This window comes from Oryctolagus cuniculus, chromosome 3, assembly GCF_051225735.1.
Source record: "Oryctolagus cuniculus isolate XC-2025 breed Fujian yellow rabbit chromosome 3, ASM5122573v1, whole genome shotgun sequence".
Classification (NCBI taxonomy): Eukaryota; Metazoa; Chordata; class Mammalia; order Lagomorpha; family Leporidae; genus Oryctolagus; species Oryctolagus cuniculus.
Genome location: NC_142869.1, coordinates 136,906,230 through 136,932,903, shown reverse-complemented (window position 1 = coordinate 136,932,903; position 26,674 = coordinate 136,906,230). Strand labels below are relative to the sequence as shown.

The following is a 26,674-nucleotide window of genomic DNA, read 5'->3' as shown; positions in this document are numbered from 1 at the left end:
TATTAGAGAAGAGATTTAAAAAATATTTGGATGATAACTGGAGCTTTCCAAGGTAGAACAGTTAAGAAAGTTACTCATTTTAATGGTACTATTAAGTGGATTGCTCTAGAGATTGAAATTGAGACGGCAGAGGACTTGTAATGGTGTCCTTTGTGCTTGTACCCATCTATTACTTGTGCTTTGGGACAGAGGAAGAAAGGGAGAAAGCAGTGAAGCCAGGAGGGGCTGGAAGAGGGAGAGAACAAAGGAAGGGAAGCCAGTTGGAATGTGTGAAGGCTTCTGCGGGTGACTTAATGTTTTGTCTGAAGGGGAGGGTGTATAATAAAAACAACTGAACAAGAATTGAGGCATTCGATATTTTAATTTTCCTGCCTGCCTGAGAAAACCAAGCTGTTTAGCCATTGTTTCATGTTAGGCAGTTGTTAAACTTTCCGTTGGAGGTTGCACATCAAGGGATGTGGAATGGGAGTCCATACTGAGTGGTTATTTATTGTTGCCCATCCCATTCCCAGGATTCCTGTAAATTTCCAGCTGTCAAGGTTTTGTTGCTAGCCGGGTCAAAAAAACGAATGTCTGTGTGTTTTCCAGCGGTGCAAATGCCAACAGGAGACCTTTGAATCTGTCAATTAGGAGTCTGTTTGTGGTCCCTGAGGAAGTCAGTTCCCGAGAGTGGTGGCCACAGAAAAGGCCTGCGGTGGAGGTCGGGGTTGACATGGCGCTTCAGAGGGAGACGGCCATGACCCACCTCCTGGTCTGTGCTGCAAGCCTGCAGATTCACGGGCACCCGAAGCGTGCTGAGACCAGGGAGGGCTGTTAGGAGAAGGGATGTGTGAAAGTTGGAAGGTAGGATGCTGCTGTGTTCATTGATTCACTGCACAAATATTTACTGAGGGTCAGCTTTTTCTTTTTCTTTTTTTTTTTTTCCAGAAAAAAATTATTTTTCTCTTATGTTTGTGCTCTCTGGTGTTCTTTAGCATAATCCCTTTGACAGAGACTGTCTCATGGGTCATACATGTCATCTCTTCATTTCTTTTTGTTTTTAAGATTTCTTTTATTTATTTGAAATAATAACAGTTACAGGAAGAGTGAGAGAGAAGGAGAGTGAGCGAGCGAGCAGTCTTTCATCTGCTGGTTTACTCCTCAAATGGCCGCAATGGCCAGGCCAAAGCCAGGATCCAGGAGCTTCATTTGGGTCTCCCATGTAGGTGCAGGGGCCCAAGCACTTGGGACACCCTCTGCTGATTTCCCAGGTGCATTAGCAAGGAGCTGGGTCAGAAGTGGAGCAGCCAGGACTCAAATCGGGGGGTCCTATGGGACACCAGTGTCACAGGCAGCCGCTTAACTCGCTACACCACAGCGTTGAGCCCCATCTCTTTCATGTCAGAAATGGGGCAGGTGAGAGACCAAGGAGCTCCTTACGCAAATGGTATGGGTTTTGGCCTTGTAAGATGTGTCTTGTTCACAGAACTATCACCAGCATTCAGTGCACTAGTTATGTTATGAATTCCTTCTCTCTTCCATCAAGGTGGTAGATAAGGTTGAAAAGGATGCAGAAAAGTACTTTAATGCTTTGGAAGAATTTCCTGTTTTTTCTTTGTTCTTTTTTTAAGATTTATATATTTAGTTATTTATTTGAAAGTTAAAGTGACAGAGTAAAAGAGAGAGAGACCCATGTACTCCCTCACTCCACAGTTAGCTACAACAGCCAGTGCTGGGCCAGGCCAAAGCCAGGAACCAGGAACTCCACCTGGGTCTCCCACAGAGGTGGCAGGTGCCCAAGTCCTTGGGCCACCATCTACTGCCTTCCCAGATTTGTTAGCAGGAACTGGACCAGAAGCAGATCAACCAGGGCTCGCAGCTGCACTCCCATATCGGATGCCAGTTTTTCAAGTGGCAGCTTATCCTGCTGTACCATAGCACTGGTCCCAGGTTGTTTTTTAATGCTGTGAAATCTAACATTAGACTGTATTTTTTTGTTTTAATCAATTGCTTAAGAAGAGGCATGGAAAAGGATCGAGCGTACAGTGATTTTTCTGAGTTGGATGAATTGCCAGTGTGTCCTTGGTCCTGTTCCTAGGTTGTGCTCCTAGCTTCAGCCACACCATCTGCTTGTGACAAATCCTCACTACAGAGACCCCACTACAGTGCTGGTCATTATTTGATGGGGGTGAATTCTGTGTTTCAGCATTCAAAATGACTCAGGCTATTCCATTATGTAATTATTTTGCGGGAAGAATTCGAGCTAAAATTTTCAGGTCATGGCTTATATGAAAACAAAACAATCTAAAAAAATCAGAACTATAAACACAGTTGGTGTAACATTTATAAATGTTTCAGCAATACACTCTGCCATGTGTAGCTTAATATGTTTGGAAACTAAAAAAAAAATCATTGCAGTTGCTGCTGTTTAAAAATGTTTCTTTATTAAAAAAAAAGACAAAAGGTCAAAATATAAACACATGTTCCACATAAAAGTGAAGCCAAGGAGATCCACTGTATACATTTATTCCTGTATCCGTTTGGCTAGGGAGTGACATGGTTTAATTTACATTAGTGGTTCCAAGACAAAATAGTTCATGGGAGTGATATTGAGGGGAATTTTTTTGGGGCAAAAAGGAAAGAAAGGAACTTCTATTTACTTAAATGCACTTTTGACCCAAAAAGCATCTTTTTCAAAAGGTCATGTTGCATTAAAACATGACTCAGCCATCTCATTCCCATTATTATGGAAAGCTAATGTTTGTTCAGTGGTGGTCTTTTTTTAAATTTAATAGTAATTATTGTTGATGTTTTTTAGCTGTTTTCCCAAGCCTGAACAAGGTGAATCGTCTGCATGTCATTTGTCTTTCTCAAAGTGATGGAGTCAGAATTTCAAATTGACAGACTGCTTTCCCTCATGTTTAAGCAGTATCGTGGTCAAAAAGAATTACATATCAGCAAAATAAGTTACCTGGTTTTCCCCAAAAAAACTCACAGTCCACCGCTGCACTGATCTCTTCCCTTCACAACTTGCTTTTCCTGTCTCCTTCACCCAGATGAGCACTTCATTCCCTGTAGAAGCCCAAAGAAATGTTTATTTTAGAAATAAACACCTAACAATAAAATGTTCGCTTTAGAAATGAACACCTAATACACTGGGCTTCACTCTCAAAACTTATTATGTACTCTTATTAACAAAATATATTTGAGTATGCATTCCTAATGTCTCTTTATGCATTTTATACATGTGCTAAAGCTGTGTTAGTTTAATATGTATATGAAAGTTCCCACACAGGAATTTTGAAAGAAGTAAAAAGGAGTTGTAGACAAATTCCAATTTTTTTTCTGTACCTCAAGATATTGCCTTATCCACTGTCTTTTTTTTTTTTTTTTTTTAAGATTTATGTATTTATTTGAAAGGCAAAGTTATAGGCAGAGAGGGAGAGAGGTCTTCCATCCACTGGTTTATTCCCCAGATGGCCCCCATGCAGGTGCAAGGGCCCAAGGACTTGGACCATCTTCTACTGCTTTCCCAGGCCATGACAGAGAGCTGGATCAGAAGTGGAGCAGCTGGGACTCGAAACGGCGCCCATATGGGATGCCAGCACTGCAGGCGGTGGCTTTACCCACTATGCCATAGGGCTGGCCCCATCCACTGGCCGGCCCCATCCACTGTCTTGAAGTAACATAAATGCCATTGTGGAGACAAAATTCTAAACAATTCAACTTAACCTGATACTAAGTATGCAAGGTAGCTACAATCAAATTGATTTGATCACTTAGATAGAGTCCTGTGTGTGTGTGTGTATGTAAGTAAATAGACATTCACTAGAAAATTGACTCAATTTCTACCAGCAGTGTGGTAGAAGATAGAGATTCTGTTTTATGAAAGGAAATAAAATCATACTATGTGAAAGGGAAGATAACAGGCTTTGACTTTTTTTTTTCTTAAGATTTGTTTATTTTGAAAGGCAGAGTTACAGAGTGGCAGAGGTGAGGCAGAGAGAGAGAGAGGTCTTCCATCCATTGGTTCACTCCTGAAATGGCCACAGTGGCCGGAGCTGTTCCAGTCGGAGCCCAGAGCTTCTTCCAGGTTCCGAGGTGAGTGCAGGGGCCCAAGGACTTGGGCCATCTTCTGCTGCTTTCCCAGGCACAATGACAGGGAGCTGGATCAGAAGTAGAGCAGCCAGGACTTGAACAGGTGCCCATTTGGGGTGCCAGCACTGCGGGTGGCAGCTTTACCTGCTGTGCCACAGCACTGGCCCCTGGGCTTTGGCTATTAAGCCTATATTTCTACGTGTGGCTTGAATGCTGACCTAGATTGTAGAGTAGTAATGTTCTTGGTGCAGAATTTGTGGACAGGACAGAGAAAACTCACATCATGTTGTAGGTGTTTGGTTAAGAACTACAAAGTCGTGGGAATGTGTATCAGAATAGATTTGAGTCCTGGCTACTTTACTTCTGACCCAGCTCTCTGCAATGGCCTGGGAAAGCAGTGGAAAATGGCCCAAGTCCTTGGGCTCCTGCACCTGCCTGGGAGACCCGGAAGAAGCTCTTGGCTCCTGGCTTTGGATCGGTGCAGCTCCAGCTATTTGTTACCATTTGGGGAGTGAACCATCATATGGAAGACCTCTCTCTTTATCTCTTCTCTCTCTCTGTAACTGCCTCTCATATAAATCTTAAAAAAAAAAAAAAAAAGAAAAAAGAAAAAAGAACATCTCTGGTGACAGTATGTGGTTCAGAGGGAGACTTCACTATCTTTTTCTTGTGACTTTTAAAGAAATATTTATTATATACTTGTAGTAGCTATCAGATCTGAAATGTAAAAGGACATGCAAGAGGGTGATTCTTCTGTAAATATCAATTAAGTAGTAAGCAAGCCATAATTTATAGAGGCACATGACATGGTTCTAAATTGACATAGCCATATTCTCTTGGTCCTAACGTCCAGTCCCCTGTCCACATCTTTCCAGCAAATCTCATTATTTCTCGAAATTCAATTTACATTTTACCCAACCAAAAGTCTTTGCACATTTCCCTTGTTGGTATTTGTCGCTCCCCCTCTTCATGGAGGAACGACACTAAACCCTGCCTAGGCTTCATATCCGAGTCACGGCACCATTATGTCGCTCCCCCTCTTCGTGGAGGAACGACACAGGACCCTGCGCTGTTCTTTTGTCTGCTCGGCCCTTCCCGGGTTTGCTGCTGGTCCTTCCCGGGTTGGCTACTGTCCCTTCCACCTCCGTGGAAGGGCGGTTCCCCCTGCCACTTTCCCCACTTGCGGGGGAGCGGCACACCGCCGGCCGGCTCTCTCGGGGGCTGCACAGGTGTTCCTTCAGATAGATGTTCCTGGTGCATGGTCTCTCTCTCCTCCTTTATAGTCCTCTTCCACCAATCCCAACTCTGCTACCCACACGCCGAGAGTACGCTGCTCTCCTCCCATCAGGAGCAGGTCCTGCTGTTTATTGGTTGAACTGGAGGCAGCTGTGTAGAAGCTGTTTCCTCCTCTCCCAGCGCCATATTGTGGGAGAGCAGATGCATAGAATAAGTCTTAATTCCAGTAACTTAGTCTAGTCCAAGTTGCTCCCAGTTGCTCCCCACAGGTATTAACAGTATCAAGGATGGTCAAGTGGATGCGCCCTCTGTTAAAAGTGAGCTGCAAGTGTCAGGTGTGCCAGCTACAGGGAGGAGTGTGCCAAAACGTATCCTCCGTCTCTCCAGTTTTCCTGTAGGTGTTGTGTTAGGAGCACAGTAGGTCCTCAGATATTTTTGAAGTTAAACTCTGTTGAATACTGGATGTCTAATAAATGTCTGTAAATGTCCAGTGATTGAAAGCTTCTTAGCCATATTTCTTTTCTTGCTTGCTTGCTTGCTTGCTTTCTCACTTTCTCTCCCTTTCTTTCTTTCTTTCTTTCTTTCTTTCTTTCTTTCTTTCTTTCTTTCTTTCTTTCTTTCTTTCTTTCTTTCTTTCTTTCTTTCTTTCTTTCTTTCTTTCTTTCTTCCTCTCTCTCTTTTTTTTTTAATTTTTTGACAGGCAGAGTGGACAGTGAGAGAGAGAGACAGAGAGAAAGGTCTTCCTTTGCTGTTGGTTCACCCTCCAATGGCTGCCACGGCCAGCGCGCTGCGGCCAGCGCACTGCGCTGATCCGATGGCAGGAGCCAGGTACTTATTCTGGTCTCCCATGGGGCGCAGGGCCCAAGCACTTGGGCCATCCTCCACTGCACTCCCTGGCCACAGCAGAGAGCTGGCCTGGAAGAGGGGTAACCGGGGCAGAATCCGGCACCCCGACCAGGACTAGAACCTGGTGTGCCGGCGCCGCAAGGCGGAGGATTAGCCTAGTGAGCCGCGGCGCTGGCCCTCTTTTTTTCTTTCTTTTTAAGATTTATCTGTTTATTTGAAAGGCAAAATTACAGAGAGAGAGGGAGAGAGGTCTTCCATCTGCTGGTTCAGTCCCCAAGTGGCCACAATGGCCAGAGCTGGGCTGACCTGAAGCCAGGAGCCAGCAGCTTCTTCTAGCAGCTTCTTCCAGATCTCCCACACGGTGCAGGGGCCCGGGGACTTGGGTCATCTTCTACTGCTTTGCCAGGCATATCAGCAGAGAGCTGGATCAGAAGTGGAGCAGCCAGGACTTGAACTGGCACCCATATGGGATGCTGGCATTGCACCTGCTACGCCACAACGCTGGCCCCTCTTAGGCATGTTTCAAGTGTAACAGTCTGAAGAAGAGTCTCCTCACAGCCTTTTTTTTTTTTTTTTTTTTTAAGATTGATTTATTTATTTGAAAGTCAGAGTTACACAGAGAGAAGAGAGGCAGAGAGGTCTTCCATCCACTGGTTCACTTCCCAATTAGCTGCAATAATCGGAACTTCCCTGATCCAAAGCCAAGAGCCAGGAGCTTTCTTCTGGGTCTCCCACACGGGTGCAGGGGCCCAAAGACTTGGGCTATCCTCTTCTGCTTTCCCAGGACATAGCAGAGAGCTGCATTGGAATTGGAGCAGCCCATATGGGATGCTGGCACTGCAGGTGGTGGCTTCATCTGCTACGCCACAGTGCCAGCCCCCACATTAATGCATTTCTAAATATTTTCATGGGGTGTAAGAGTTTTAGCCTCTTTGTTTCAGTTCAATAGATTCAGATTTCATTATATTAAAATCGAAGCTTCATGATCTTTGGACTTGACATGTAATCCTATTCTCCAAAGTGCCCAGAGCACAGGCACACAAGGCCAGTCCTGCCGGTGAGGATGTCACGCTGTGGCCCCACCTCAGCACCCGGTACCAGAGGTCACTGAGTCTGTGTACAGGCACCCTGGGCTAAACTCTCTGCTGCTGTCGCAAACCCGGGTTGTCCATTTTCTCCTCTTGATGCTTTCTCCTCATTCATCCCCAACACCTTGCGTTTGGGCTGCCTTCCTCCCCTGTTGCAGAAACCCTGCTCCGCTCTCAGGATTGCTTGCTCTCCTGGAGCGCTTCGTCCGCCCCCTGCCATGCTCTGGCACAGTGCTCCCTTCTGGGAGGGTGGGGGTGCACCCAGAGCTGCTCGTGCACATCCTCGCACACCTCCGCATCCTCTTCTCAGCTGACCGTGTTCTCTTTTGCCCAGTTCCATTCTGTCATTTTTTTCTTCATGAATTTGATAAACATGGTCAGTAGAGCTTCCGTTCCTCTGCCTTACACTTCTTAATCCTTACAGCTTATTATTTTTTTTTAAAGAAGCCAAAAACCAAAAACCATGGCTTCTACTTGCCAAAAATTTAATTGCAGGTTTTTTAAGAAAAAGAGACAAATAGTAAGTTTCAGAAGCTTATGAGAATATGACAGTTTCAACACAGTGTAGTAGTAGTACTTTAAAAAAAAGGTAGTGAAAAATACAAAAGTCTTTACATCTTTTAACTGTTACAGAGTTTGCAGAAGTCTGTGGTGCTTTACATTTCAAGCCCTCCTTTAATTCCATTTGGTGTAAAAGGTAAACAGTCTGCTTTTTTGTTCTTTTTTAAGTAAAAAAGCAATGGGAGAAAGCTTTGCTTTGTTTTCACACCGTCTTTGAGAATAAATATTTAACTGGTAAAATAAATACATTTGTGTGTGCGCAATCTCCAAGTTTAAGGTCTTATTTAAGTTTTAACAAGTCATTTTTAAACAGCTTAGGAAAGAGTCCGTAGGAATATTGAAAACAGTTGTTTGGTTTAAATAAGGCAGATGCTTGTATAAAAGCATGAATATGTGTCTGATGTATATATATTAGCTGCATTAAATTGACAACTTATTGCCCTTTGTTTATGTTATAATATTTATCAACGTAAGCTCATAGTGGGACAAATTTATACCTCTCTAAGTTTTACATTAGTGTGTGGTTTGATTCATAAAAGCTGTAATTCTGTGCTTGTCCAATGACCAATTGGTACTATAATAATATAATTTTAGAAAGAAGGTGTTTTAGATCTTTGTTTTTACATGGAGTTGTCCATAGGTGTTTGACTTTTCATTTGACTGTCATTAATAATAGCTGACGGACTGAACAACCTTAGGATTCTGGACTCCCAATCATTTCTTACATCTAATTTCCTTATAATTCCATAAAAAGAAGCTGAAAGGTTTTTGTTTTTTTTTTTTGTTTGTTTGTTTGTTTGTTTGTTTTTTTTTTTGGACAGGCAGAGTTAACCGGGACAGAATCTGGCACCCCAACTGGGACTAGAACCTGGGGTGCCGGTGCCGCAGGCGGAGGATTAGCCAAGTGAGCCACGGTGCTGGCCTGAAAGATGTTTTGATGTTTAAATTTTAACAAAGGACTCATTTGTAAAAAGAGATACTTCATGGAAAATGAAATTATGAAAATATCTCAGAAGCATAGTGTTTTCCATTAAAATATAGTACTCAGATTGGGCTGATCATATCTGATCACATTGAGAGATTTTGTTTGCTAGGACTGCTAGAGCAGAAAGGTATTTTTCTCTTTTTTAAAAAATTGTGAGCTATTTCCAGAATACAGAAATAATCAGAGACTGTGTAAGGAACCCTCACGCAAGCCATCTCTTGTCTCTTGGAAATTTTCACATTTAGGCTTCCTTCAAGTTTTTTTTTTTTTTCTTGTGAAAATTCCCCAGGTATGCAGTGTTTGGTGTTTTTTTCCTGTGAACTGTTTTGGATCATCAGGTAGCCTTTCTCCATAATTTAAGAGAAAGTGCTATTTTGAGTATCTTCAAAGTTTGTATAAATAATGAATGCATTTACAAAAGTTTCTTTGCTGCAGCTTAACCCTCAATTTATTTTTGAGAATCATAGTTGAGATGATTTGTTGATTGGTGTAGCTCTAGTTCATTTATTTTAAACTGCTCTGTAGCATACCCTTGTATAAATAAACAGCAGCCATACTTTAGTAAATATTTTGGTTGTTCCCAATTTGTTATTATAGTGCTGCAGTGAACATTGTGTGTGTGTGTGTGTGTGTGTGAGAGAGAGAGACAGAGAGAGAGAGAGAGAGAGAGAGAGAGAAGAGTTGAATTCCTCTTCCCCATCCCTCTCCCTTCCACCTTCCCTCCTTCCCTTCTGTCTTTGCTCTCCTTCCTCCTTGCCCCATTCTTTTGCTGTCTTGCAGTAGGGCTTTGTTTCTTGATCCTTTATCTTTTTTTTCTTGTTTATTTCTCTTCCTGGGCTCCCTTCCTATCCCCTTTCTCCATTCCCTCCCTTTTAATATTCTGGTGATTATCCCTTTGTTAGTATGAATTGAAAAAAATGTCTCCCAGACTTGAGCTTGTCTTTTTGTTAAGAGTTTCACACTTAAGGCTTTAGGTCATCTATCATTTTATTTTTATGTGGTTTGAAATAGAATTTTTAATTGTAAAAAATATGCATCATTTTTCATCTTTTTCTGTATTGATATTTTAAAATAAAACCACTTAAAAAAAATAGGGCCAGCGTTGTGGCACAGCAGGTTAAGGCACCACCTGTGATGCCTGCATCCCGTTCCAGTCCCAGCTGCTTCACTTCCAATCCAGCTCCCTGCTAATGCACCTAGGAAAGCAGTGCACTATGGCGCAAGTACTTGGGCCTCTGCCACCTATGTGGGAGACCTAGGTGGAGTTCCTGACTCCTGCCTTCTGTTTTACCTGGCCCTGTCCATTGTGGTTATTTGGGGAATAAACCAGTAGATGGAAGATCCTCTGTCTCTCTCTGTGTCTCTCCCCCTCTCTCTGTAAATCTGCCTTTCAAATAAATGAAATAAATCTTATTAAAAATGTATTTGATAGAGAAATAGAGATATCCCATCTACTGGTTCTTTTCCCAAATGTCTGCAATGACCAGGCCTGGACTGGAGCTGGGCAAAGGGCAAGACTGAACCCAGGAGCTGGAAACTCAATCCAAGTCTCCCATATGATGGCAGGAACCCACTTACTTGAGCCATCACTGCTGCCTCCCAGGAGTCAGCAGCCAGAAGTGAGTATCAAACCCAGATAGGCATCTTAGCCAGTGACTTAACTGCTTAACCTGCCCCTTCTTCCCCATGCCAGTGAATTTTAAATGCTATGTTTCCACACTTATGTAAATACACTTAAAGTCTTTACCTTGTTTTATTAGTTCATTTATTCTTCCATCAATACCTCTTTCTCATAGTTAATATGGTTTTGATGGTCTTGATATGTGGTATGGAAAGAGACTCTTACCTTTTTTCCCTTTCACAATTGTTTGAACTGTATGTAAGCTTTTATTCCATAGATCTTTCAAACTATTCTTCAGTTTTGTAGAAACATTTTATTGGAAATTTCATTGAAATGTCTTGACTTTATAAACAAATTTGAAAAAAAAATACACTATAATGATGAATTTTCCTATCCATGTACATGGTATGTCTCCCTTTCTCCAGGCTTTCTTTCATAGTCCTCAATAATGTTTTGTCATTTTCCATAATGGATTTTCTTATCTTTACTTAGTTTTATTCCTAAATCACATTTTTTTATTATTTTACCAGAGTTTTTTTCCTATTACATATTCTAATTTATTATCACAGAGACTATATAAAAGGAGTTGTTAAAACTCTGTAATAGGCCGGCGCTGTGGCTCAGTAGGCTAATCCTCCGCCTTGTGGCGCCGGCAGACCGGGTTCTAGTCCTGGTCGGGGCGCCAGATTCTGTCCCGGTTGCCCCTCTTCCAGGCCAGCTCTCTGCTATGGCCCAGGAGTGCAGTGGAGGATGGCCCAGGTGCTTGGGCCCTGCACCCCATGGGGGACCAGGATAAGCACCTGGCTCCTGCCATCAGATCAGCGCAATGCGCCGGCCGCAGCATGCCGGCCGCGGCGGCCTGGAGGGTGAACCAACAGCAAAAGGAAGACCTTTCTCTCTGTCTCTCTCTCTCACACTATCCACTCTGCCTGTCAAAAAAACAAAAAAAAACAAAACAAAAAAAACCAACAACAACAACTTGTAATAAAAAAGACCCTAAACAAACTTAGCACAAGACTGGACATGTCAGTAAGGAACACTTAAGAATGACCAATATAGGGTAAGTGTTTATCCTAGCAAAGACACCATGTTTCCACATCAGAGTGCTGGATTGATACCTGTCTCTAGCTTCTGACTCCAGCTTCCTGCTAATGCAGACTCTTGGAGGCAGTAGTGTTGGCTCAGGTTACGGCCATCCGTATGATAAACCTGGATTGAGTTCCTGGCTCCTGACTTTGGCTTGGCCCAGCTCTAGAGGTTGCAGACATTTGGGGAGTGAACCAGCAGATAAGAGTGCATTTCTCCCTGTCTCTCTCTGTCTCCCTCTATCTCTCCGTCTCTCTCTCTCTCTCTCTGTGTATAATTAAAAAAGAATCACCAACCCACATCAAATGGTGCTCATTATTTTTAGTTATCAGGAAAGTGGAAGTTAGAATTACAGTCAGACACCATTAAACATACATAAGCATGGTAAAATAAGATATACTTTATTTTGGCAAAGATATGGAACGACTGGAGCTCTTTTTTTTTTTTTTTTTTTTTTTTGACAGGCAGAGTGGACAGTGAGAGAGAGAGAGACAGAGAGAAAGGTCTTCCTTTGCCGTTGGTTCACCCTCCAATGGCCGCCGCGGCCGGCGCACCGCGCTGATCCGATGGCAGGAGCCAGGAGCCAGGTGCTTCTCCTGGTCTCCCATGGGGTGCAGGGCCCAAGCACCTGGGCCATCCTCCACTCCACTCCCTGGCCACAGCAGAGAGCTGGCCTGGAAGAGGGGCAACCGGGACAGAATCCGGTGCCCCAACCGGGACTAGAACCCGGTGTGCCGGCGCCGCTAGGTGGAGGATTAGCCTAGTGAGCCGCGGCGCCGGCCCACGACTGGAACTCTTAAATGTGGCCTGAGAGAGCAGAAAACAATGCAAACACTTAGGAGTAATTTGAGTTTGTTAAAGGTTCACCCACCCAGTTACCCAGTGGTCACACTGCTACACATTTACTCAAGAGAAATAACAGTATATATGTAAACAAAGATTATTTTTAGAAACCTTATTCACAATAGGCCAACCTGGAAATAAATGTTCACCAACAGTAGCCTAGATAGATAAATTGTAGCATATTCATACAAGATAATGCCACTGAGCTGTAAAAAAGAATGAAGGATTGATAGTATCTACAGCAGGAAAGAATCTCACATTTACATGAAGTACAACAATACACAAAACAGTAGAGGTAGAAATCCTCACAGTGATTGCCCATGGCTTGGTGGGGAGTGACCATAAAGGGGCTCATGGGGACTTTTTAAGGTGTTACAAGCTTTTTTAATGATTTATTTGCTTATTTAAAAGGCAGAGTTACAGAGATATCTTCCATCCACTGGTTCATTCTCCAAATGCCGGCAGCAGCCAGGCCTGGGCCAGGCTGAAGTCAGGAGGCAGGAGCTTCATCCAGGCCTGCCACATGGGTGGCAAGGACCTGCATTCTTCCTTTGCTTTCCCAGGCTCATTAGTAGGGAGTTGGGTTGGAGTGGAGCAGCTGGGACATGAAGAGGTGCCAGTCAGTACTCGCTGTGCCATGACACCAACCCTGGTGTGGGAATGTTTTATATTTTGATTGGAGTGCAGGTTACATTTGTTGAAATTCATAGAATTGTACGATTCAAAGAATGACAGTTTTGCTTAAAAAAAAATCTATTGGAAGCTTGGATGCACTTGGAATGTCTTTTATGCTTGTTAATCGAGTGGTGTCATTGCTCTTTGCTCTGATTACCTTGTGAACACTTACACTCACTATTTTTGTAGGGGCTGAAATCCAGGTTACATTGTTGTGACTATGGGGCATAAATGGGATTGCTTTTACTACCAGGAAAAGAAAACCTGAGGCTAGTCAAGCTCTACTTTTTATGTTGTCAGTCAGTACTATATTATAATATGGGTTTCATGAAACTTAATGTTTACATAAATATCACATTTGTCTGACTAATCTTTAGGTGTCAGGGAATCCTTCTGTTATATTAATTTTTCACTGATGAATCAGCATTGTGGAACCTAATCTGTGTTGTGTCAGCAGCCTTCTAGGTACAGGGGTACAGTGAAGAAGCAGATGACGGATAAGGAGAGACCCTGCCCTCAGGGAGTTTACAGTCCAGCCTGGGAGGAAAACAGACAGTGAACATAAGACAGTTGGTGTCTGGATAACACTGATGGCTGTGGAGGAACTGAAGCAGGATGAGGTGATTGGGAGGAACTGGCAGGATGTCCTTTCTGCAGGTGCCCCGAGTTGGGCGTCCTGATGTGGCTGGAGGAGCCCGAATGTCCTCTGGTTCTGTGAAGGTCCAGGGGATGCTTGGAGTACCTACGATCATGGGTAGGCCAAGCTTAATCACACCCCCTGGCTGTTTTCTCAGCTGGTCCTCATTCCAAAGCCTTTCTATTTCCCTGAATTACCTTTTTCTGTTGTGACCGTGAATGTGTGGCAAATTGAACCTGGCAGCTTTTGGCTTTTCTGGTGTTCTTGTTCTAGCCTGTGTTGTTGGCAGTAACGCAGAGGACACTGGTCTCCACGAGGTACCCTGTGCATGTGTCTGACTGTGGAAGAGACAGTTTAGCGTACAGGGAGGCTGAGAGTGAATTTCTGTAGTGTTGAAGTGACTTTTCCTGTCTGCCCCTGCTCTTGGTCTGAGCCCACATTTGAAATCCTGGAAGGATCAGGGAACCTTTCTCTTGCCTCAACTCTGCATGGGGTTTCATAAGATTAGCCACTTGCGGTCTTTTCCTAGCTGAATTTTTTTTTTTTTCCTGTTTCTAAGAGGGCATTGTTGGTAAAGTCCTCATGAATTACAAAGTAGAGAGACATATTCATAGATAGGCAAAAGTTAAGTGTGTTGTTCTCAAGATTTTAATATTTATAGTTTATTACTTTGGTATTTGGTATTTGGTAGTTTTATTTTGAGGAGCTTGGCTCACAGATAGAAGGAATGAAAATACGTATCTTTTTAGTGGTACTTCAAGTTGGCACTTGCTAAAGCATGTTTCTCACATTGCCCCGTTCTACCCTGCGCTGTGATCCACGTGTCTAGGTGAGTGGGACATCTGATCTGCATCGCTCATGCTGTGTAATCAGCAGAGGGGAAGAAAATTGGTCCCCCAGATGCCAGCCTCTCAGCGATCGTGCTTACGTGCCTGCTCCTTAGGACCCAGACCAGGCAGCGATGGGGGGCACCCTCCCCCTGTGATCCTGCCTTGGTGCCTGTGAGCCGCCCAGAGGCTGAATCCCAGCAGTCACAAGGAGAGGAGGGCAGGGTTTTTTAAAAAGTGAGCAAAGCTCAATATCCTGTAACAAAAATGCAGAAGTAAGGCTTTTCAGAATGCTGGGATTTGGACATGTCTTGAATAGTTTGGAAATTGTGAATGTCAGGTTAATTAGCAGGTTATCTCAAGTGTTTTTTTTTTATTGTTTATTTGCTTGTTACTGATCTTTTAAAAAAATTATCCTAGTCTTGGTTCAAGGGTGAATCTTAGTTCACTTTTAATTTTTGAGGCAGAAGCATAAGAGAAATTAATTTATTTTGAACTAAGTATTTGCTGTGTCAGAAATAATTAGCTTACCTGGTTTTAGTTTATACTGTTTCTACAGTCTTTTATTTGGACAGTTCATCAATTCAGAAAGTTTTTTTGTTGTTGTTGCTAGAAAAGGTGACTCATAAGGGGATATGGTTGCAATTTATTCAGCCAAATCAAGGGTTATTTCAATTCTCAAAGTATGTGACCGAACACTTTTTTTTTTTTTGCAAAAGACCCATTTGATAAGTGTGGTTTTTTTTTAAACAAATGTTTTTTGTTTGCTTGTTTTTTTTTTTTTTTTTAATCGTGCGTGTGTGTTTATGACCACAGATCACAATCCAGGGCTCTGATTTCTCTCCCAGCAGTATACCATGCAAACTGGGTACCACTGTCAACCTGCTTTCCATTTGGAAGTCCAGACTCATTGCTTCCTGCTCTTGACTGTTTCTGTGTTTGTAGACTATCCTAGGCTTTTTCAGTCTTCTAACTTGACTTTCTCTCCCCCCAAGTCTTTGCTCAGTTAGGTGGCTGCTGGCAGGGCGTAGGCCCTTGGAGCCCTTGCATCTGAAAGTGCTGGCAGACTTGGGTGAGCCCTTCAGGGCTGGGCCCCTTTTACAAGGCCTTTGCGAGGCCCCGTGCTTAACAGCACAAGAACACAGTGGGGCGGGAGGTCTGCTCTGTGGACCTAGTCCTCCCAGAGGTCCTAACTCTGGATCTCCGATCTGCCAGGCCCTGCCTTGAGCTTGATGAGCAGCTCCTGTTGGCTCTGGTGCAGAACTCTGAGTTGAGCAGGGCTGGGAGGCCATGTGCCCTGCTGGGAGCGGAGAGCTCAGTCAGTTTACCTAAAGTAATGGAGGAGTTGTCCGGTGAGGACCCTCCAGCATGAAAGAGGTCTTGAATAGTGTCACTTCTGCTCTCTCGGGAGCACTGGGGCTGAGAGCCAGTCTGGTGGCGTGCAGCTTAGCAGCCCAAGGGCTTGGGTCGCAGTCTTGAAGGAGCACAGGCCTCTAGTGTCTGCTGCATCATCGTCAACCCTGCGTAAATAGTTCTGTTTTCCCCCAGGGATTTGCTGTAGCCTCTTGAGAATGTGAGGAGAGTAGTATATTCTGAATCGTGTTCACTTTTCTAGGCAGATAATGTATTTAGTGATTTTTTTTAAACATTCATTTTCTTCTAGTCTAACACTGAGTATGGTGTTTATCTATATTGCTGGTGTTCTCGTTCTGTCACTCACTCACTCTCATAGAGTATGTTTTAGATAAGAGAACCTAAGAGTGAAAACCAAGAGTCTGAAAAAACTTGACTTGTCACAATTTGTGTATTTTTTTAATAAAGTGTTTATTTATTTGAAAAGCAGAGTGGCAGAGAGGGAGAGAGGGGCAGAGAGAATCTCATCTGCTGATTCACTCCCCAAATTGCTGTAACAGCTGGGGCTAGGCCAGGCTGAAGTCAGGAGCCTGAAACTCCATCCGGGTCTCTCACATGAGTGATGGGGCCCAGCACTTGGGCCATCTTCCGCTCTCTTCTCAGGTACATTAGCAGGGAGGAGGATCAGAAATGGAGCAGCCACAGCTTGAACCAGTGCTCTGATACGGGATGCTGGCGTTGCAGGTGGTGTCTTAACCCAGTGCGCCGTGGTGCTTGCCCCCAGCTCGTCACACTTTAAAATATCTTTACTAGGTACCTTTTTTTGAGAATTTGTATTACAGCTTACTTTGTGTACTTAAAAATGAAATTTTTTAACTTTTATTTAGTAGATATAAATTTCCAAAGTACAGTTAATGGATTACAATAGCTTTTTCCTCCTCATAACTTCCCTCCTACCCACAACCCTCCCATCTCCTGCGCCATCTCCCATTCCCTTCACATCAAGATTCATTTTCAATTATCTTTATATACAGAAGATCAATTTATTATATATTAAGTAAAGATTTCATCAGTTTGCCCCCACACAAAACACAAAGTGCCAAATACTGTTTGAGCACTAGTCATATCATTAATTCACATTGAACTACACATTAAGGACATAGATCCTACATGGGGAGTAAGTGCACAGTGACTCCTGTTGTTGACTTAACAAATTGACACTCTTGTTTAAGACGTCAGCAATCTCCCCAGGCTCTAGTCATGAGTTGCCAAGGCCATGGGAGCCCCCTGAGCTCACCGACTTGGATCTTATTTCGACAAGGCCATAGTCAAAGTAGAAGTCCTCTCCTCCCTTCAGAGAAAGGTACCTCCTTCTTTGATGGCCCATTCTTTCCACTGGGATCTCACTCCTAGAGATCTTTCATTTAGTGTTTTTTTTTTTTTTTTTTTTTTTTTCCCCCAGAGTGTCTTGGCTTTCCATGCCTAAAATACTCTCATGGGCTCTTCAGCCAGATCTGAATGCCTTAAGGGCTGATTCTGAGGCCAGAGTGCTGTTTAGGACAACTGCCATTCTATGAGTCTGCTGTGTATTCTGCTTCCCATGTTGGATTGTTCTCTCCCTTTTTGATTCTATCAGTTAGTATTAGCAGACACTAGTCTTGTTTGTGTGATCCCTTTGACTCTTAGATCTATCATTATGGTCTATTGTGACCTGAAATTGATCACCTGGACTAGTGAGGTGGCATTGGTACGTGCCACCTTGATGGGATTGTATTGGAATCCCCTGGCACATTTCTAACTCCACCACCTGGGGCAAGTTAGCTTTAGCATCCCAAATTGTACATCCCCTCCCTCTCTTATTCCCACTCTTATATTTAACAGAGATCACTTTTCAGTTAACTTTAAACACCTAAGAATAATTGTGTTAATTACATAGCTCAACCAATGGTATTAAGTAGAACAAACAAAAATACTAAAAGGGATGTAGTATTAAATTGTACATCAACAGTGATGATAAGGGCTGATCAAGTCATTGTTTCTCAAAGTGTCCATTTCACTTCACCAGGTTTCCTTTTTGATGCTCAGTTAGTTGTCCCCAATCAGGGAGAATGCCCATCAACAGTAGACTGGATAAAGAAATTATGGGACATGTACTCTTTAGAATACTATACAGCAGTCAAAAACAATGAAATCTGGTTGTTTGCAACAAAATGGAGGAACCTGGAAAACATCATGCTGAGTGAAATAAGCCAGCCCCAGAGGGACAAAAATGATATTTTTAACTCAGCAAGTGCCAATATTTTTTTTTGGTAAATATTCATCTATTTATTTGAAAGTCAGAGTCACACAGAGAGAGGGAGAGATAGAAGAAGAAATCTTCCATCTGCTGGTTCATTCCCCATGGCTGCAATGTCCAGGGCTGGGCCAGGCTCAAGACATGAGCCAGGAGCTTCTTCCAGGTCTCCCACGATGGGTGCGGGAGCCTAAGGATTTGGGCCATCTTCTGCTGCTTTCCCAGGCTGTGGCAGAGAGCTGGATCAGATGTGGAGCAGCTGGGACAATGAACCCATGTCCTTCTGGGAAGCCTGCAGAGTTTATAGTTGACATATACTTTGAAAGATGTTTGATTTTTAACTTTTCTTCATGAAAGCCCCCTGAAAGGAGGTCAAGTCTTCCCTTCTATGTAAGTTAAGAATTTAAGGCCAAGTTATAGGCTCCATCCATGGTTTTGTACAGGGCCGAGGTGCTAGCAGTGGCACCCAGGGCTCCTGCCTGCCAGCTGGGGGCCTGTCCGTGCTCCACCGCTCCCCCTCCCTGCAGACCCCGAGGAAGTGGAATGCAGGAGGTTGGGAGTATCCACCCTCACCTTCCTTCTGCTCCCCTTCCTGACTTCCGTTTCGAGAGACCCCAGGGGTATCTTGGCCAGGTGCATACCTCCTGCCTTCCCCCCAACCTAGGCTTCCACCCTGAATCTCAGCCTTTTTCCCTATTTTGGTAGCTAGACTGAGCAACCCAGAACCATCATGAAGGTAATGGTTAACTTGCCAAAAGGAGACCCTGGTTTCTCATCCTGCTAGTGGGTGGGATCCGGAGGGGTGCGGATACAGGAGATGTATGTAGACTAAGAATATGAAGGCTGCAATTGCATTCCATCAAATGTACTGTACCATGGATCCAGATACCACAAGTAACATTGTGACATGGTTTCCAGAAGTGGTGAACCTCTCTTAGTAGAATTGTAAACAAAGCTAAGTGCCTCGGGCTGATGGGCTGACGTTGTGGTGCAGCACATTAAGCCGCTGCTTGCAATGCCAATATCCCTTGTCGGAGGTCCAGTTCCAGTTTTGGCTGCTTTGTTTCAGGTTCATTTCCCTGCTGCAGCAGCTGGGAAGGCAGCACTTGATAGCCCAAGTGCTTGGGCTCCTGCCACTCATGTGGGAGACTGGGATGGAGTTCTGGGCCCCTGACTTTAGCCATTTAGCCATTTGGCCATTTGGGGAGTGAACCAGTAAATGGAAAATCAATCTCTCTCTCTCTCTCTCTCTCTCTCCCTCTCTCTCCCTCTCTCTCCCTCCCTCCCTCCCTCCCTTTCTCCCTTTCTCTCTCCTCTATCTCAGTCCCTCTGCCTCTCAGATTAATAAACTAGTAAATCTTTAGAAAAAGAAAACAGTTCCTTTGATGAACAGTGTAGTCGTACGGTGGGAAATTCTAGGTACATCAAAACTACATGAGATAATTTGTGTGTGTGTGTGTGTGTGTGTGTGTGTGTGGAGAGCAGCATCTAGATGCGGGCCCAGATGGCTGTAAATGGACTTCGTGCCAACATGAGTGCTCAGTGGGTGCTCGAGGGTTGTGGTGTGCAGGGGTGTCCTGTGAGTTACTGTGGCAACCAGAATCTCCCCACAAATGTAGGAAACGGCTGGATGATGATGCCAGTGTGCAGTGAACACCTGAGGAAGACACAGAAGCCTGGGGACCCCAGTGAAAAAAGCCTTTGGCACATTCCCGGCTTTATCATGTGGAGAGGGTTGGGGCTGGGGGGAGGCACAGAATGTCTGTTTTTGCCCCAAGGCCGAGCTAGGTGTGCAGCCTTCAGGCTGCCAGTGCTCCTGGTTCTGCATTCCTGTGGTTGAATTTGTTTATGTGTTGTCTCTGCTCCCTGTCTTTGTAGCTTGCTGGGCAGCCTCTCTTTAGACTGGGTTGTGAAGAGCTGTGAAGTTTGTGTTGTAAAATCTATACAAGATACGGTTTACATGATGGAAGGTTTTTTTTTTTTTTTTTTTTTTTTTGACAGGCAGAGTGGACAGTGAGAGAGAGAAAGGTCTTCCTTTTTGCCCTTGGTTCACCCTCCAATGGCCGCCGCCGGCGTGCTGCGGCCGGCGCACCGCACTGATCCGATGGCAGGAGCCAGGTGCTTCTCCTGGTCTCCCATGGGGTGCAGGGCCCAAGCACTTGGGCCATCCTCCACTGCACTCCCTGGCCACAGCAGAGAGCTGGCCTGGAAGAGGGGCAACCGGGACAGAATCCGGTGCCCCGACTGGAACTAGAACCCGGTGTGCCGGTGCTGCAAGGCAGAGGAGGATTAGCCTAGTGAGCCACGGCACCGGCTTGTTCTGTTTTTAATACTTCAGGTTATTTGTGACTTGTAAGTAAGTGGCTGAACTGTTTTAGTATTTCAATAAAAAATTATGTCTCTTTAGATCAGTTTGGGTGATGTAATTTTGCTGTGAACTGTAATAAGTTTTGTGAATTATTTCGTGAAGTTGACCTTTACTAACAATGAAGATAAACATGGAAGAAAATATTCACCTCTTAGCTTGCCATTTCAATAGTCAGCATTTTCCCTCTCTGTTCCCTTCCAGATAGGGTGCAGATGTTCTTGGCTTCAAATTCTCCAGCCATGTGGCTGTGTGGTCTAAAACAAATGGTAGTTTCTCTAAGAGTGTTATCTTGCAGTTTCCTGGTCAGTAGTGTGCAGATGCTGATATGCAGCAGTGTGGTGTCAGGGACTGACAGTATCTTTTCTTCTAGTTCTTTCTTTCTTTCTTTTTTTTTTTTTTTTTTTAAAGATTCATTCATTTATTTGAAAGGCAGAGTTACAGAGAGGCAGAGGCAAAGAGAGAGACAGAGAAGTCTTCTATCTGCTGTTTCACTCCCCAGTGACTGCAAGGACTGGAGCTGGACTGATCTGAAGCCAGGAGCTCCTTCCGGGTCTCCCATGTCGATGCAGAGGCCCAAGGACCTGGGCCATTCTCCACTGCTTTCCCAGGCCATAGCAGGGAGTTGGATTGGAAGTGGAAAGAATTTTGTCTTCTTGAGTTTTTACATTAGGACTTAAGTGTTTCCATAGTGTGAACAGTTTCCATAAACACTGCTTAAAAAGCACTGCAATGGAGAAATGGCATCAGGCCCATTCAGGTGTACTTGAGATCAAGGATGCTTTATTTAAAAGATTCAGACAGGAGCGTTGTTTCTGTCCACTTTTACCTCTGTGGTGTAGACAGTGGAAGAATCAGGAAGTTGGACATAACTGGGGTTGAAGTTTTTTTTTTTTTAAAGATTTATTTATTTACTTGAAAGAGTTACACAGAGAGAAGGAGAGGCAGAGAAAGAGAGAGTGCGAGTGAGAGAGACTTCATCTGCTGGTTCACTCCCCAATTGGCTGCAATGGCTAGAGTTGTGCCCATCCAAAGCCAGGAGCCAGGAGCTTCCTCTGGGTCTCCTGTGCGGGTTCCACTGCTTTCCCAGGCCATAGCGGAGAGCTGGGTCAGAAGTGGAGCAGCCGGACTAGAACCGGTGCCCATATGGGATGCCGGCACTGCACGTGGCATCTTTACCCGCTAGGCCAGCCCCAGGGTTGAAGTTTTAACAAAACGAGTATTGACTGTCAGAGAACAGCGAAGTTATGGAGATTGGGACACTATGCGGAAATCAACAGAAGGTTCATATTATAATGATTGACCTTGGAATTTAAGCAGAACAGAGAGGGAAATGAGAAGAAAGCAGAGTGATGAGGGATAACAAAAAGACAATGGGTGGTGGTAAGAGATTACAGACTTGGTTGTGGAGTGATAATTGAAATGGAGGAACAGAAGGTGTGCACCTGAGGTACATGATAGGTTCCACAGAATAAACAGTCTCCTATTTGCCTGGAGACAGATAGGAAAACAAAACAGGGTCAGGCGTTGTGGTGCAGCGGGTTAAGCCACCACCTGCAGTGCCAGCATCACAGGGATGCAGTCCTGGCTCTGCTTCCCATCCAGCTTCCTGCTAACACACTTGGGAGGCAGCAGATGATGGCCCAGTGAGTTCCTGCCATCCATGTGGGAGACCCAGATGATGTTCCCTGCTCCTGGCTTCAGCCTGGCCCAGCCCCTGCTGTTGCAGCCATTTGTGAGGGGTGGGGGTGCATGGGTGTGGTGGTGGTAAACTAGTGTCACTCTTTCTGCTCTTTGTATCTGGCACCCTCTCTGTAACTCTGCCTTACAAATAAATAAATATTGGAAAAACCTAAGCAAACAAAAACCCTTCTTCATTTTTTTTTTAAGATTTTTTTTTATTTGAAAGAGTTACATAGGAGAGGGAGGGAGGGAGAGAGAGAGAGAGAGAGAGGTCTTCCATCTACTGGTTCACTCCCTAATCAGGTGCAATGGCTGGAGCTGCATCCATCCGGAGCCAGGAGTCAGGAGCATCATCTGAGTCTCCCATGTGGGTGCAGGGGCCCAAGAACTTGGGGGCATCTTCTGCTGCTTTCCCAGGCACATTAGCAGGGAGCTGGATGGGAAGTGGAGCAACTGGGACTTGAACCAATACCCGTATGGAATGCAGGCAGTAGCTTTACCTGCTGTGCCACAGCTCCAGTTCCAAAATCTGAGACTTTGAAGGAAATACTGTCCTTTACCTAAAAGTGATTCCAGTATGCATGTGCATTTTTAGTTTGTTTCCAGGCTGCTTTTAATTTTAAAAATGATGCTGGTGAGCAGACTTAACTCACATATAGCTTTTTCCTTCTGGACTAGTGCTTCTTTAGAACACATCTCTAAAAGTAGAATTATTTAATTAAAGACACAAGCATTTTATGGCCCTTTGTTAGTTGCCACATTGTTTTCTCAAGGTCTTACATAGATTTATACTGTCCTCAGTTAAGTAGTTAGGATTTTTATTTAAAGTATTTTTGGGGAAGTAGTTTAATAGATAAAATAGTGACTTTAATTTATGTTACTCTGATTATTAGTGAATTTAAATGTTTAATTTTGTATTCTTGTGGTATTTCCTCTTGTATTATATGTTCACTCATATTTTTCTATAATTAAGTTATGAGAGTAGTTATCAAATTGAGCCCTTTTCAGGGCTTGTGAAAATTAGATTATTTTTAATCTACTCATATTCTTTTTTTTTTTCCTTTTAGCTCCAGTAATAAACCGATTCACAAGGCGTGCCTCAGGTAAGTGAGTATAATATGGATTTTGCTTTACTGCTGATTACTTTAAATGTTCATTAGAATTGGATAAAAAGGTACAAAGAGAGTAGTTGCTGTAGAGTAGGACATCACTTGTCAGTAATTTCCCCAGAAAACGCAGCTCACTAATAGAGTCACACAGTAGGAAGTAATTGAAAACTCTGAGTGGTCGAATGCAGTTGTCCTATGCAGTGAGCTGATGCACCTTTTTAACAGCCCCAGGGTGTTTACTCTTTTTTAACTTTTTTAAAAAATATTATTTTTTATTTGAAAGAGAGTGAGACAGAGTGAGAGAATCTCCCATCCCACTGGTTCACTCCCCAAGTGCCCGCAAGACCTGGGGCTGGGCCAGGCTTCTGCCAGGAGCTGGGAACTCTTTCTGGGTCTCCCCACGTGGGTGGCAAGGAGCTTCAGTCATCACCCACTGCCTCCCAGGGCTGCACCAGCAGGAAGCTGGAATGAGGTGTGGAGCCAGGACTGGGACCCAGGCACTTGGTATGTGACAGACACCCCACCCACACTGTGTTGTTGCCTTTGACAGAATCACGAGCTGTGTGATGACTGGTGGGCTGGTAGTGGTTTAGCAGTTGGATGAAGGAAACAGTGACACACGAGAGGATTTTGTTGCTGTTGCTTTATGTAGGGGGCAGGAACACCCTCAACATGTAGATGTCAGAATTGATCATTATGGGGCCATTGGAGTAGGAGCAAGATGCCGTACTTCTGCCCCTGCAGCCATTGCTGTCGTGAATGTACCGTGGTAGCCTGGGACTGACCCTCACCATTAGCAAGTGCTTACATTGGGTCCCGTAGGCTGTGTCCACCTAAACTGGCAGGGCAGTATGAGGTACGATTAAGAGCATCACCGTACAAAATGGAGTACGTAAAACAGATTTCAGTGTGGTGATGGGAAGCTATGTGGGGAAATGTCACCCTGTGGAATACTTTCTTCACAGAAGACAAGGGACAAAGGAAGTGTTGCTACATTTAGTTTGAGAACATTACTCTTTTAAATATAACTTGAGTTTTTCCCGATGAGAAACAGAAGCTAGCCATTTCAAATAGATCATCTTGGGAGTTTATATAACGCAGACGAATACTTGATTTCATACAGTTGCCTTATTTCCACCCATGCTATAATACTGCAGGTATATTGAGGTTGAAGCTTAGCTTTAATCTGTCAGCAGTTACTGATAGAATTTTACTTTCATTATGTAGAGACTGGGTCCCTATCTCTCACCATTCTGAGCTTTTGTAATATCCAGGCATATTTATTTTAAATGAAGAAATCAGAACAGTGTGCGGTGCCTTTTGTGGGGTGACAGGTTGTGTTTTTGTCAGAAAGGCATCAGATTTTACCCTGAAGCAATGTTATTGAGGGTGACCACGTTCTCGCATAGATAACTTTCACAAGGGAGGAGGAATGAGAGTATTGTGACATCTGGCTTATAAATAGAACGATAGATAAGAGTCTTAGAATAAATGATCTTTCTGCCTCAAACTGATGACACGTGGCATGTATTCCTGGGCAAGTCCTGTTGTATTTGCTGAACGAGATATTTATTAATGGATGGATTGGGGAACTAGGATGCAGCTTCAGTTTCAACTACTGTCATTTACCTGCTCCTCTGCCACCACCGACTGCCTGTAGAGATGATGAAATGCCAGTAAGGAAATACAAATTAGGCTCAACTGTTGCAAATATTTGTTAATTATTCACATGTTTTTAAATAACAGTTGTAACAATCTGATAGGTGCAGTATGAATTTAGTCAGTGTTGACTGAATTCAAAGAAAAATTAATATGAGCTGTAATGTAGTTATAAACCTCTGAGTTTCCTAAATCTGAGTTTTTGATAATCAACACTGCATCTGTCAACAGTAGATTTTGAAGATCTGAATAATTTAAATAAATATTTCCTCTATTCCTGTTTGTTGGTGTTGTGATTCGTAAAGGTGAGTATACTAAGAAATACCTAAGTACGTTATTCAAGGATTCTTTTTATACTTCTAACAAACAATGCCGTGTTAAACTGTCTTTTGTCTTCATTGCTTGCCCACAAACCCGTGAGTTTTTATTTCTGTAAACAAAAGGAACCAGTTTGAGTATTTTCAAACGACCCCTAGAATCTGAAGAGTCCGTGGCGTCTCAGGGTTTCATAGGCTGCTTTTCCACGTGGTACAGTTTGGAAGGCACTGAGCCCAGTGCATGTGACAGAAGCAAGAAAAGATGGACACCAGAGCTGGGCCCTTCCTTGGAGGTTGGGTTGGATGAGTTCTAAAAAATGTGGTGAAACACTCTCAGGTGTCTTCTGAAATCCATAGGTAGTGGCTCTTAGGTGTTCTGCTGACAGCACCCCATAAACTTAATGTTTAAACCACACTCCATAAACCATTTTTAAACCAAGGGAAAAGAAATATCACTTTTGTTCCTTTAAAACCGTTTGAACTCTTAATATATCACTTATCAGTATATCCTCTAAAAATATAGAGAAATCATATACATAATTCATTTTATTTTTTTAAAGATTTATTTTATTTATTTGAAAGTTATGGAAAGAGGTGGAGACAGAGAGAGAGAGAGGTCCTCCATTTGCTGGTTCACTCCCCAGATGGCCACAATGGCCGGAGCTGCGCCAATCTGAAGCCAGGAGCCAGGAGCCAGGAGCTTCTTCTGGGTCTCCCATGCCGGTGCAGGGGCCCAAGCACTTGGGCCATCTTCCACTGCTTTCCCAGGCCATAGCAGAGAGCTGGCTTGGAAGAAGAGCAGCTGGGACTAGATCTGGTGCCCATATGGGATGCCAGTGCTTCAGGCCAGGGCTTTAACCCACTACGTCACAGCACCGGCCCCACCTGCTTGAGAGATAAAGGGAATGGGTGCAGATTTTGATAGATTTCCCATTCTCTAGTTCACTTCTTCAAATGTTCACAACAGCCAGGGCTGGGCTGGGCCCAAAGCCGGGAGCCAGGAACTCATCCAGGTCTCTGATCTATGTGTGGGAAGGGGCCCAAGCACTGGGGCATCCTCTGCCGCCTCCCAGGTGCATTAGCAGGTAACTGGATTGGAAATGGAGTAGCCAGGACTTGAACCTACACTCTGATATGGGACGTGGGCATTGGAAGTAGCTGTTTAACCTGCTGCACTGCAGTGTTTGCCGCCGTAATCCATTTCAGAATATGGGCTGCATTTTGGAAAGATTTTTCTGTTTGATGGAAAAATGGAAGTAATACTACTACTTGTGATTGTACTTACTATTACATATTACTGGTGTTAGTAACCACAGCAACTCAGTAAATATTTGAAGAATAAAGCTTTTCAAAAAATCCTGTCGCTGTCTTGCTCACCTCCTGTGTTATATGGGAAAGACGTAGACGTTGGAG

General features: G+C 43.8%; 1 protein-coding gene across 1 annotated transcript in view; it reads left to right on the top strand.

Annotated features, from left to right (window-relative positions):
* Positions 1-26,674, top strand: part of PRKAR2B (protein kinase cAMP-dependent type II regulatory subunit beta) — a 131,168-nt gene that overhangs the window by 7,010 nt on the left and 97,484 nt on the right. The window contains exon 2 of the mRNA XM_002712035.6: positions 23,244-23,279. Within this exon, the coding sequence (XP_002712081.1) occupies positions 23,244-23,279 (36 nt within the window). The remainder of the gene's footprint in view (positions 1-23,243; positions 23,280-26,674) is intronic.